This window comes from Mandrillus leucophaeus, unplaced genomic scaffold (genome assembly GCF_000951045.1).
Source record: "Mandrillus leucophaeus isolate KB7577 unplaced genomic scaffold, Mleu.le_1.0 Scaffold211, whole genome shotgun sequence".
Classification (NCBI taxonomy): Eukaryota; Metazoa; Chordata; class Mammalia; order Primates; family Cercopithecidae; genus Mandrillus; species Mandrillus leucophaeus.
Window position 1 is genome coordinate 4,383,446 of NW_012102155.1, and position 13,891 is coordinate 4,397,336.

At 39.2% G+C, this 13,891-nt stretch overlaps 1 protein-coding gene across 1 annotated transcript in view; it reads left to right on the forward strand.

Moving 5' to 3' along the window:
* LOC105539931 (ubiquitin carboxyl-terminal hydrolase 13-like) overlaps positions 1–13,891 on the forward strand; it is a 67,884-nt gene that overhangs the window by 20,538 nt on the left and 33,455 nt on the right. The window contains exon 2 of the mRNA XM_011980390.1: positions 7,374–7,499. Coding sequence (XP_011835780.1) covers positions 7,401–7,499 — 99 coding nt within the window. The 5' untranslated portion in view covers positions 7,374–7,400. The remainder of the gene's footprint in view (positions 1–7,373; positions 7,500–13,891) is intronic.

Consider the following 13,891-nt stretch of genomic DNA (forward strand, 5'->3'; position numbering starts at 1 on the left):
CTGTGCGCGGCCTGTTTTGAGATTTCGATAGTAACTTGACATTGCAGTCAAAGCCAAGTGTGTGACCAGTGGATCTGTTTGCCTAGGACATAGACTGGTTTGGGTTTTGTGGAACTTAAGTGTGTGGTAAGACCATATCTGGCTGGGGCTTTGAACTAGCCATGTGCAGTGGGACCACGTGTCTTTCCTTAACAAATGAAAACAACACGAAACAAAAAACAAAAACAACCTCATCCATCGTGACAATAGTTGGAGAAGCACCACTCTAGACCAAGCAAGACTCATTGCACACAATTTATAAATTTGTCTTTTTAAATAATGTTGCAGTATTTTCTTGTGCTTATATCCCACAATTTCTTAAGTCCTCTATTTGGGGTCATTGCTACATTGTTTTATTATAGATAGTGAATGTGCACAGAACTGCACATTCTGTGCAGAATATTTTTGTACAAATTCGTTTTTCTTTTTTTCTTCTTTTCTTCTTTTGGGCCAAAAGGGAAAATACAGTGTCAAAGGGTCACCGTTTTTTTTGCTCTCTTGAAAGGCTGAACTGATTTATATTGTAGGAGAAGATATACGGGTTTTGTCTGTGGCTTCAGGCTGTGCAATTTTAATAGTTTTTACTGGTTTATGAGGCATGTACCTGTGCCTTGAGATGGTTTTATTATGCTTACTTAAGGAGGTTGTGAGGATGTGATGGTTTGATTTTAATATTTTCTCATATTGGAAACCAAATGATCTTTAAAAAAATTCTTTCCCAGCACTTTGGGAGGCCGAGGCGGGAGGATCACGAGGTCAGGAGATCGAGACCATCCTGGCTAACATCCTGTCTCTACTAAAAATACAAAAAATTCACTGGGCATGGTACGTGTGCTTGCAGTCCCAGCTACTTGGGAGGCTGAGGCAGGACAATGGCGTGAACCCGGGAGACGGAGCTTGCAGTGAACCGAGATCGCGCCATTGCACTCCAGCCTGGGCGACATAGCAAGACTCCATCTCAAAAAAAAAAAAAAAAATTTCTTAAGTTGAACTTGAATGTTGATGACATCTTGTGATTCATCAGTTTTTATATAGTTTGGATACATGCTTTTATTCGCTGTACTTTATGTTTTTCCCCATTATCTTGTCTTTTATTTGTTTCATTACATTTTGTGGTACAAAACATGGTCACTAGTGTTTACATTTTTAAACTAAACTACATCATCTCTGAAGATATCCTTAATTTTTTTGGCCAGAAATTATTTTCCCCTTTAAAAGTGGGCTGAATGTATGATTCTGCTCTTTTTAGTTTTGTAATTGCTTATTTCTTGGCTCTATTTGGACCTTATTACCGTGTTTCATATAAGTTGTAGATCCAGATTAATTTTCTTCTATACTGATGTTAATTTTCCTAGTAGCTTTTATTGGTGGTTCTTTTCCATGTTTTTGTATTTCTTGTGATTTGACATATATTAAACAGTTATCTTAGAATGCATATATTTCTGGAGCCTCCATTCTTATGCTACCATTAATTTTTTTAAAAAAATTTCCCCAATGCTATATAAGTTTTATCTGTAACCTATTTTATTATTATTATTATTATTATTTATTTTTTGAGACGGAGTCTCGCTCTGTTGCCCAGGCTGGAGTGCAGTGGTGTGTTCTCAGCTCACTACAACCCTGCCTCCTGGATTCAAGCAATTCTCCTGCCTCAGCCTGCTAAGTAGCTGGGACTAGAGGCGTGTGCCACCACGCCTGGCTAATTTTTATATTTTTAGTAGCGATGAGGTTTCACCATGTTGTCCAGGCTGGTCTGGAACTCCTGACCTCAAGTGATCTGCCCACCTTGGCCTCCCAAATTGCTGGGATTACAGGCTTGAGCCACTGTGCCTGGCCTGTAATCTATTTTAATTTAATAGAGCACTGTACCACCATTACTTTAAAAAAAGTTTTATTTTGTGTTCTGCCTGATATGGTTTGGCTGTGTCCCCACCCAAATCTTATCTTGAATTGTAGTTTCCATAATCCCCACATGTCGTAGGAGGCACCTGGTGGGAGATAATTGAATCATGGGGTTGGTTACCCCCATCCTGTTCTCATAATAGTGAGTGAGTTTTCATGAGATTTGATGGTTTTATGAGGAGCTTTTCCCCCTTTGCTCAGCACTTCTCCTTCCAGCTGCCCTGTGAAGAAGGTGCCTTTCTTTCTCTTTGCCTTCTGCCATGATTTTGTTTCCTGAGGCCTTCTCAGCCACGTGGAACTGTCAGTCAGTTAAACCTCTTTCCTTTATAAATTACCCAGTCTTGGGTGTTTCATTATAGCAGTATGAGAATGGACTCGTACACTGTCCTTTGATTCTTCCAGTTGCATTTCACCGTCATCTTGCACTTGCCTGATTTCTTGGCTGCCCTTTTGTCCACATGGAGGCATGTGCTTTACCATGCTTCCTTGGCTGGTGATCTTAGTGAGAAGATGGCTGGTTAATGAGAGGATGAGGTTGAGGGTTTGAAACTCTATGAGTCAGGTAGCTTAGCTTGATTGTGGGCTGTATACCATTCTCTGTGCTTTGGTCACAAGCAAATTGGGAGACAGTTATCCACATGACTTTTTATCAGGATTGAAAGAAGCTGTTGGGAGCAGAGGCCATGGGGTGCTGACTCTGTATGTGAAAGACAGTGTATGATAGGACCAATATTTAGACATTAATAGGGCAAGAAAGGAGAAAGCGTAGATCATTAGACTGGGGTGTTTGTTCTATATGTGATAGGTTTAGAAGGGTTTTCTGTCTTAATGTTCCCTGAATTTTTAGAACTACTGGTGAGCGCATTGGGCAGGGCCTTCCTGTCAGCATTGGCCCTGTAGAGGGGCACACACTACCTCTGTGGCCAGCCTTGGTGTCCAGTGGAACAAGCTTGTTGATTTTTTTTTTTTTCCCTTGCTCTATTGCCCAGGCTGGAGTGCAATGGTGTGATCTCGGCTCACTGCAATCTCCGCCTCCTGGGTTCAAGCAATTCTCTGCCTCAGCCTCCCAAGTAGCTGGATTACAGGCACCTGCCACCATGCCCAGCTAACTTTTGTATTTTTAGTAGAGACTGAGTTTTACCATGTTGGCCAGGCTGGTCTCGAACTCCTGACCTGAAATGATCCACCCGCCTCTGCCTCCCAAAGTGCTGGAATTACATGTGTGAGCCAGTGTGCCTGGCCACCTGTTGATGTCATAATGAAATCCTTCCTTATCTGGCCATTCCTTTCTGAGTGTCAAAGAATTTTTCTCTTTGATTATGGACTTTGTGACATTATCAAGCAGCTTCAGAAATTGAGAATTCATGTTTGGTATGTTAAATTTCTGGCCGGGTACAGTGGCTCACGCTGTAATCCCAGCGCTTTGGGAGGCCGAGGTGGGTGGATCACAAGGTCAGGAGTTGGAGACCAGCGTGGCTAACATGGTGAAACCCCATCTCTCTACTGAAAATACAACATTAGCTGGGTGTCGTGGCGCATGCCTCTAATCCCAGATACTCGAGAGGCTGAGACAGGAGAATCGCTTGAACCCGGGAGGTGGAGGTTGCGGTGAACCAAGATCGTGCCATTGCATTCCAGCCTGGGCAACAAGAACAAAACTCCATGAGAAAATAAAATAAAATAAAATAAATTTCCATCAGATTCCCTAATAAGAAAAAAACCCTTGACAATGAAATTTGGAAAGACTATGATTACTTAAGAAACTATAAACTCTTGGATTATAGAGTATTTCTATATTTTTCTTTAGAAAAATACTGTCCTTGAACATTTTTTTTGTTCTGATTGCGAATTTCTTGGTTCTTCTACTAATTGCCTAGTGTTTTTTTCTGACAGATTAGTATTTGTTACTCCCAGCCTATGTGGCTGTCAGACTCACTTATTCTACCTTCTGCTTGTTTTCCCCAATTATAAAATGATTTGGATAATGAGATAATGATAATTAGCCCATAATATATAATAAACAACATTTATGTATTGTCATATATCACAGAAAGCACTTTGATGTATTTCACCCCCTTTAAATTTCATGCAACTCTGTGTGGTGGAAATTACTGCTATGGCCATGTTTATAGCGGAGAACACTGGAGCTCAGAGCCCCATATGGCAGCCTGCCTTAGGCCAGAGAGCTAGCTGGTGACAGTGCATGACCTCTATTACAAATTCCCTATTTTCCCCAGTAAATCTTCTGGCTCGAATTCATAGACTGAATTACATTTTATTGGAAGAGAATGGAACTTTTTTTTAAAATCACAATATGTGATGCTTAATTTAATGGATTTAATGAATAATTGACTATTATAGTGATGCAGTATGTTTTTCTTAAGAGGTCTATCTATCCAAAAAACATGTTTATTTAGAAAACTCTTTTGAAAATATTTACCTAATTTGTTGATTAAATGCATGTAATGTATTGTCTCTAGTTGAAGGACTTTTCTAATTTTATTTAAATGATTTCATGTAAAGGTAGAAAAGTTATCCAGAAACACAAGCTATATTATAATTATAAGCTTTTTTGGATTTTTTTTTTTTGAGACAGAGTCTGTTTCTGTCACCCAGCACGGATGGCACAATCATGGCTCACTGCAACCTTGACCTCCCTGGGTTAAAGTGACCCTCCCACCTCAGCCTCCTAAGTAGCTGGGATTACAGGCTGGGTAATTTCTGTATTTTTTTTTTTTTTTTGTAGAGACAGGCTTTCTCCATGTTGCCCAGACTGGTCTTGAACTCCTGGGCTCAAACGATCCACCTGCCTCAGCCTCCCAAAATGCTGGGATTAGATGCTATTTTGAAGTCAAGCATTAAAAATTTCATTTGCAAGTGTTTGTTGCTAATATCTAAAATTGCAGTTGACTTTAGTCTATTAACTTGTAGCGTGTGATTTTGCTAAATTCACTTATTGCTTTTACTAGTTGTTATTTTCACTAGTTTGTGTAGATTTCTTAGAATTTTCCATATGGACTATATTGTCATTAGGAAATAGAGACCATTTTACTTCTTTCTTTGTGATTTTTATACCTGTTATTTATTTATTTAATTTGCTTACTGCAATGTGTATGCTACAGTAAGAGGCACATACTTGAGTTAATGGTTAAGTGTTCACATTGTGAGAGGACTGTTTATATCCTCACTTAGAAATTCTAGATACAATGTTGGAGAATTTTATTATTAGAAAATTGTTTAAATTAACAATCTTTATTGGAATTTTAAACAATGTTTTGGAATTTTAAATAATTTTATTGGAATTTAAATTTTAAACAAATTTTAAACAATTTTAAACAAACAAATTTTAAACAATTTTTATTGGAATTTAAACAAATTTTAAACAAAATTATTGGAATTTTAAACAATTTTTAAATATATATGTAATAAACATCAATGTTTTGATATTGTACTTTGTGCTCTACTGAAATGCACTGTAAGGAATTTTGTAAGGTATTTATTGGCAATTTTGTCAGGCATTCAAAAGTTAGTTTTACATTATTTTATTATTATTATTTTTATTATTTGGACAGGTGAGACTAACCATAGCTTAAGAAAATCCTCTTCCTTTGAGGAAAGGATGGCTAATTTTGTAGCTTAAGTTTATAGAAAAGCATGTTAAGCAAAGTGAGAGAAAACAAGAGATGAAATTAAGATAAAAAATCAAGTATCTAAAATTCAAACATATCCTTGACTGTTCATTGTAGCAGTATGTCTTTAACTAAATAATATTATGTGCTTTGAAATGTGGCATGGAGGGATAAAAGGAGAAATAGATTCAACTCTAACACTTCCATGCTGTGTGAACTTGGGTAAGTGACTTATCCTTAGTTTTTTTTTTTTTGATACTGTAAAGTAGAAATAACAATAAGCAACTTGCAGTGGTTAGCATTGAAATAATATACATATACATAAGCTGGGCATGGTGGCTCACACCTGTAATCCCAGCACTTTAGGAGGCCGAAGTGGGCAAATTGCTTGAGCCTAGGAGTTCGAAACCAGCCTAGGCAACATGGCAAAACCCTATCTCTACAAAAAATACAAAAATTAACTGGGTATGGTGGCACGTGCCTATAGTCCCAGCTACTTGGGAAGCTGAGGTGGGAGGGTCTTGAGCCTAGGAGGTTGAGGCTGCAGTGAGCCAGGATCCTGCCATTACACTCCAGCCTGGGGAACACAGTGAGATGCTGTTGAAACAAACAAACAAACAAACAAAAAACAATAACAAAAAGAAAGAGAGAAAGAAAGACAACAATATACATGAAGCATATCAGACATGCAATAACATGCATTATAAGATTTCATCCTTTATTATGTACTTATTGTTATTACAGATTGAGTATCCCTTATCTGAAATGCTTGGTACTAGAAGTGTTTCAGATTTTTATTTTTTTTGGATCTTGGAATATTTGCATTATATTTACTATTTCAGCATCCCTAATCTGAAAATTAGAAATCCAAAATGCTCCAAAATCTGAAACTTTTTGAACATCAACATGATACTTTAACATAAATGCTCATTGAAGCATTTGAGACTTTTGGATTAGAGATATTCGACCTGTATTTATTTATTTTATATATATATATATTTTTTTTCCCGAGACAGAGTCTTACTCTGTCACCCAGGCTGGAGTGCAGTGGCGCTATCTTGGCTCACTGCAACCTCCGCTTCCCAGGTTCAAGCAATTCTCCTGCCTCAGCCTCCTGAGTAGTTGGAACTACAGGCGCCCGCCACCACGCCCGGCTAATTTTTGTATTCTTAGTAGAGATGGGGTTTCATCATGTTAGCCAGGCTGTTCTTGAACTCTTGACCTTGTGATCTGCCTGCCTCGGCCTCCCAAAGTGCTGGGATTACAGGCATGAGTCACTGCGCCCAGCGCTACATTGTTATAGTTTATTCATGAATACTATCAAATATCATGTGTCACCAAAGAAAGGGAACAATATCTTTGAAGAACCCTTTCCTGCTAAAATGACCTAAAACTTTGCATTCCTGGAGACTTGCACCAATGAATGAGGAAGAACGATGATAAAATATTACAGTGAAAGTTTTGCCAACTTTTTTCTACCTTTCTCTTCCTTTGCCCTATTGTCAGACAAGCATGTTTATTTCCTAGAGCCTCTGAGGATCTCACCTCACTGTGAACGTAGCCAGCATTTGGGAAACGATTGCTCAGTTGTCCATAGGAGCATTTGGAGCCAGGGCTGGGGTGAAACCACTGCTGTGGGTGTCTGTGTCGCTGCCGAAGGGTCATTGATGATGACTGCAGGAGCCTCGGTGGCCCTTTGCCAGGCCTTATCTTCAGCGTTTGCCTTCCTTCCCTTTCCCTCTTTCTGTATCTGACTACTTGGCTAGGTATCCTTGGCTAATGTACTTTTTCTCTTTCTTCTAGAATTCTGAAGGCGGACTCTATGTATGCATGAATACATTTTTGGCCTTTGGAAGGGAACATGTTGAAAGACATTTTCGAAAAACTGGACAGAGTGTATACATGCACCTGAAAAGACATGTCCGAGAGGTGAGAGCCGCACTTTCAGAGAACTGGCCTTGATGTCTTTCCTGTAAGGTTGTCTCAATGTGCTTTCTCACGTGGAGATTTGACCATGCCCACGTAACTTCTGTTTCCCTTTGATGATGAGAAACAAAAACAGCACTGTTTGCAAAATCCAGAGAGTCTCCCAAACCTTATCTTAACCAGTTTTATTTTTCTTCCTCTAAACTTCTGATTGGTGTTTTTAAGAATACATAGGTTGACTAATTGGAAAACAAAAAAACTAGGTTTAAAAATACAGAAAAGTACAGATACACTCATGGATCCAAAAATCAGGGAAAAAACCCCATTTGAATATTCTTGCTTCAGATTTGTTTTGTTTTGTTTTTTTAGTGTAAGAAATAGAGCTTCCTTAAAAATTCAAGTTCCTTTTGTCCCTCTCCCTCACCAGAAGTAACCACTGCTGTGAACTTTTTCTGTGTCATGCATGCCAGTATGTTTTATTAACAAATGCATATTTAAGAACAAAATATAGTATAACTTTATATGTTTTAAAGATGTAGATAAATGCTATCATACGCCTACCTATAATTCTGTGAAGAGTTTTTCCCCTCAGCATCCAAATGTTTCATTTCTTTTGGGATCTGTCCATGTCGAGATACATCTGGATGTATTCATTTCAATAGTTGTTTGGTTTTTCATCTTATGAGTACCTTGTAATTTATTCTCTTCTCCTATTGATGAACATTTAGATTGTTTCTATTTTTTTGCTACTGTAAAGAATGCAGCAATTAACGTTTTTGTACACTTCTCCTGGGGGTACAAGTGCCAGATTTCTTCAGGAAATAGATCTCTAAATCTGCACAACATGGTTGTGCAGGCTCATGTTATGCTTCTCTTTGTTTTTACTAGATAGTGCCAAGTCTCTCCCCAGAGTGATTGTACCTATTTGCACTCCGATCTGCAATAATTATGATTTCTTGCTTTCCCACACTCTCACCAACCCTTGGTCACATTTCTGTTTTTGCCAATCTAATGATTATGAAGTGGCATCTGAATATTTGGCACATCTCTTTGTACTTTCTATTCTGTTTTTTTTTTCTTGTTGGATTTGCCTATTTATATTTTTGGCCTATTTTCTTTATGGATTTATCTTTTTCTTATAAGTGTGATGAGTTATTTTTACATTCTGGATACCAAACCTTTGTTTGTTACATACTAGATTTCCTTTGAGTTCTGTGCCTTACTAAATTTCTTTTGAGTCTGTGGCTTGTCGTTTTACTTTGTTTATCAATTATTTTGTAGGATAGAAGTTGTAAGTTTTGAATTAGTTAGATTTATTAAACTTTTTGTCTTATGAGTTGTGCTTTTTGTATCTTGTCTAAGAAATTGTTTCCTACCTCAAGGTCATAAAGACATTTTGTACTAGGTTGTTTTCAGTCTGTTTTCACGTTGCTGATAAAGACATACTTAAGACTGGGCAATTTACAAAAGAAAGAGGTTTAATACAGTTCCATGTGGCTGGGGAGGTGTCACAATCATGGTAGAAGGCAAAAAGGAGCAAGTCACATCTTCCGTGGATGGTGGCAGGCAAAGAGAGAGCTTGTGCAGGGAAATTCCCATTTTTTAAACCATCAGATCTCATGAGACTCATTCACTATCATGAGAACAGCGCAGAAAAGACCCGCCCCCATAATTCAATCACCTCCCACTGGGTTCCTCCCATGACATGGAGGAATTGTGGGAGTTACAATTCCAGATGAGATTTGAGTGGGGACACAGCCAAACTATATCACATTTCTTACAGTAGTTTTTACATTTTTATTTAAGTGTGTGTGAATGTGACTGTTTTAATGTTTTAGGTCTTTAATCCATGTATAATTTATTTTTGTATTTGTATGAAGAGTGGGAATCTATTTTTTCATATTGATAACTAGTTGTTTTATGATTCATAGAGTAGTACAACCTTTCCCATTGATTTATAGTATCACCCTTTTATTTTTATTTCTATTTATTTATTTTTTGAGACGGAGTCTCTCTCTGTCACCAGGGTGAAGTGCAGTGGCGCGATCTTGACTCACTGCAACCTCGGCCTTCTGGATTCAAGCGATTCTCTTGCCTCAGCCTCCTGAGTAGCTGGGACTACAGGCACGCACCACCATGCCCAGCTAATTTTTATATTTTTGGTAGAGACAGGGTTTCACCATGTTGGCTAGGATGGTCTTGATCTCTTGACCTTATGATCCGCCCCCCTCTGCGTCCCAAAGTGCTGGGATTACAGGCATGAGCCACCGTGCCTGGCAATATCACCCTTTACACACACACACACACACACACACACACACACACACACACATTTTGTTTGTGTTCTGAGACATGCTCTCACTCTGTCACCCAGGCTGGAGTGCAGTGGTGCCACCACGGCTCATTGCAGCTGCAACCTCCTGGGCTCAAGCGATCCTCCCACCTCAGCCCCCCAAGTAGCTGAGACACAGGCATGTGTCACCACATCTGGCTAATTTCTATATTTTTTGTAGAGATAGGGTTTCCCAGGTGACCGTGATGCCCTGTCTCCTGCTCCTGAGCCTAAGCAATCTACTGGCTTGGCCGTCCAAAGTGCTGGGATTACAGCTGAGAGCCACTGTGCCTGGCTACCCTTTTATATTTTAACTTGCCATTCACATTTGGGTCTCCCTTCAGTCTCTCAGTTGTGTTCTGTTGATCTTATTCGTCTGTCTCTGCATTGGTGTGGCAAGCCTTGATATCTTTTAGTGCAAGCACTTTTTCCATATTTATTTATTTTTCTTTTTTTTTTTTTTCTGATGCTGTGGTTGAAGCCATATTTTTTTTTCCAGAATTTTCCTGGGTATTTCTAGGCATTTATTTTTCTGTATGGATTATGGAATTAGTTCATCTAGCTTAAAAGTCCTATTTGAGATTTTGATGACAATCACATTGAATTTATAGATTAATCTATAATCCACATCCTTATTTAAGCTCTATGTTTAAGGTTATTGTTTAAGCTCTTTGGTTTTGTCCACTGCTGTGTCCTTAGCACTTAACAGTGCCTTCTATATAGTAGGTGCTTCATAAATATTTATTGAGTAAGTGTTTAACATAGCATACCTCTTTTTTCATGTTTCCATTTTGTCATTCAATAAGTTTTGTAATTTTCTATAAAGGAACTCATATTTTGTTAGATTTTTTTTTAGTACCCTATAATTTTTTTTTTTTTTTTTTTTTTTTACCATTACTGCTATCCTTTATTTTTTTACACATTAACTGGTTATTGATGGTATTTGGAAATATTGGAAATATTGTTAATTAATAAATGGTGATTTTATATTTAGCAATGCTATTCAACTTTTACTTTAGTTCTAATAGTTTGTGCACTATTTTGGATCTTCTCAATGGTCAATGCTGATTTGAAGTTTCTCTAATTTCTCACCTTAGCCGTCCTAATATAGTCTCTGTTTAAGTTCCTAACAAAGAAGAGGGGAAGAGCAGGAGGAAGAGAATGAAGAAAGGCCAGAAAGTCAGATAAGGCATAAACTCAATGATTAGCTTCAAAATAATTTAATTGTGACTTGGTACTGAATGATTTACACTCACTAATTCTGTTAGGTGGTACATAATAATTCTTGTGAAGTCTGTTTTGTGACACAATACAGTGATGAAATTTTAGAAAACTTAAAAAAAAAAAAAAAAGAAAGAAAGAAACAGAGGCCCAGAGACTTAGTAACTTGCTCAGGGTCACAAAGTTAGCAGCAGAACTGTGGAATGCTGGTAAACTTGTACAGTTAGCTCTGCCTCTGGAATTTCAACTTAAATGTGTCACTCTCTGACCACAATTTCTACTTGTTTTTGCTCTTTCACTCATTTATTCCTATTTTGATCATTTGTTATAGGTCCTGAAGACCTTCAGGTCCGTGACTTGTTTAGCCTACTTCTCATGATTCATTTCTTTCAACATTCTGTAATCCACAGCACCCTGAACTGACTTTTATTCTCTTGTCCTGCCTCCTTAACTATCCTCCAGAACTCCAAGCAGTTGCTCCATGGGGTCACCATGCACAGACTGCTGGAAACCCCACACTATGATGGGTTTGAGACCAGGTCACATTTTGGGCCTTTCCTCTTCTATTGCACCCTCTCACTGCCCGGCAAACCTTCTACTCTGTATCTTGTCCCACTCCCGTGAGTGGCCATTCTAACCTTTGGATGCTTTCCTTAAGCCTTTTCTATACATTTCTCATCATTCTCAGAAAATTATCTTGACTTGTACTTTGCAGGATAAAAGGGAATGCCTGCACAGGAACTCTCTTAACTTATTCCTTGTGTCCTGGAAGCTCATCTGTAACTAGTTCCACTTTCGATTCCATCTCAGCTGAAAGCTATGTTCTGTCTGTCCTCAGGGTCCTGTTTCCTCCTACCTCAGGAAACTTGCTCCTTCATTAACTCCACTTCCTCTGATATCTCCAGCTTCTCCCTCTTCTGGCTTATTTTCTCCCCACCTTAAAAAAGAACACACCAGGCTGGGCTCAGTGGCTCACACTTGTAATCCCAGTGCTCTGGGAGGCCAAGATGGGAGCCTGACTTGAGGACAGGTGTTTGAGACCACCTTGGGCAACACAGTGAGACTCCGTCTTGACAAAAAAATAAAATAATTAGCCTGGAATGTTGGCGCATGCCTTAGTCCCAGCTACTTGGGGGGCTGAGGTGGGAGGAATACTTGAGCCCAGGGATTTCAGGTTACGGAGTGAGCTATTATCAGGCCATTGTACACCTGAGCAACAGAGTGAGACTCTGTCTCTTAAAAAAACAAAACCAACATCACAAAACCATCTTTCTAATTCGAGTCCTTCTTCAGTCATTGCATTATTTTATTAAAAGCTTCTTTAAAAACTTTTCTGATCTTGTCTGTACTACATCTGCCTCTAAGACTCAACACTGCGGTCTGATCTTGTTAATCCACTAACACTGTCCAGGTTGTCAGTGAGCTCTTAGCTGTCACACTTGGTGGATATGTTTTGGCTCTAATGTTACTTGACTTTTTGAGTATTTGCATGTTTGAGCTTGTTTTCCTCTGGAACTGTTCCTCTCCTGTGTTCTTTGACACCATTCTTTCTTGGCTTCCTCTTATCCTTTCTCAGTTTTTTTCACCAACACCTCTTCCTTTGTTTACCTCTTAGTTATTGGCATTTCCTAGGATGTCATTTGGCCATCCTGTCTTCTTCCTCAGAAAGATACTTTTCTTCATCAGGGTTATCCATATTTTTGTTTAACCACTTTCTCTAAGCTGATGACATTCAAATTAATCTCTCTCTGGAGGTGAAGATCTGATCATCTTATTCTGATCTGGATTTTTCTACTCCAGCATTTCATAGGTACTTCAACGTCGGTGTGCCCAGACTGAACACCGTATTCTCTTGCTAAAAGGTTTCCTTCCTCTTCAATTCTAGAGACCTAGATATTCTTTGATCTGCTTTCCCTCTGTGTCTTACTGGTGATCTTGTTACCTGGGCTTCCCAAATAGCTCTGAGGTCCACCCTGTCTTCTCCATTCCTGCTGTTCTTCTCTGAGTGTTCATTATCCTTAAAAGGACTAGTGCTGACCAGGTGTGGTGGCTCACACCTATATTCCTGGCACTTTGGGAGGCTGAGGCAGGTGGATCACCTGAGGTCGGGAGTTCGAGACCAGCCTGACCAACATGGAGAAACCCCGTCTCTACTAAAAGTACAAAATTATCTGGGCATGGTGGCGCATGTCTGTGGTCCCAGCTACTCAGGAGGCTGAGGCAGGAGAATCGCTTGGACCTGGGTGGCTGAGGTTGCAGTAAGCCGAGATTGCACTCTTGTTGCCCATTGCACTCCAGCTTGGGCAACAAGAGTGAAACTCTGTCTCAAAAAAAAAAAAAAAAAGGACTAGTGCTGTTGCTTCCTGACTAACCTTCCTTCCCTCAAACTTGCTGCCTTCAATCCCACCCAGTCTGCACACTGCTCCCAGAGCCATCTTTCCAAATGCACATATCTATGGCACACTGCCACTTAAATCTTTGATGTTCTCCCTCTTCTACAGGATGAAGTCCAAACTCTTTTGCATGTAATTATAAGGTGCTCATGATCTGGAGCCTGCAGCGTTTCTAACCCTCTCTCTTATTCCACCAAGTCTGTGCTCCAGACATAGCAAATCACTTCTCCTTTCTGGCGCACACTGTGATTTTACGCTTTTGTCAGTGCTGTTTTCTCTGTCTAGGATGTCTTACTTCTATCCCCACTCCCCTCTTACCTGTTTTACTCCCTGTAGTCAGGATATCCATGCATTCATTCATCCATCCATCCATCCATCCATATATCCATCCATCCATCCATCCATCCATCCATCCATCCATCCATCCATCCATCCATCCATCCATCCAT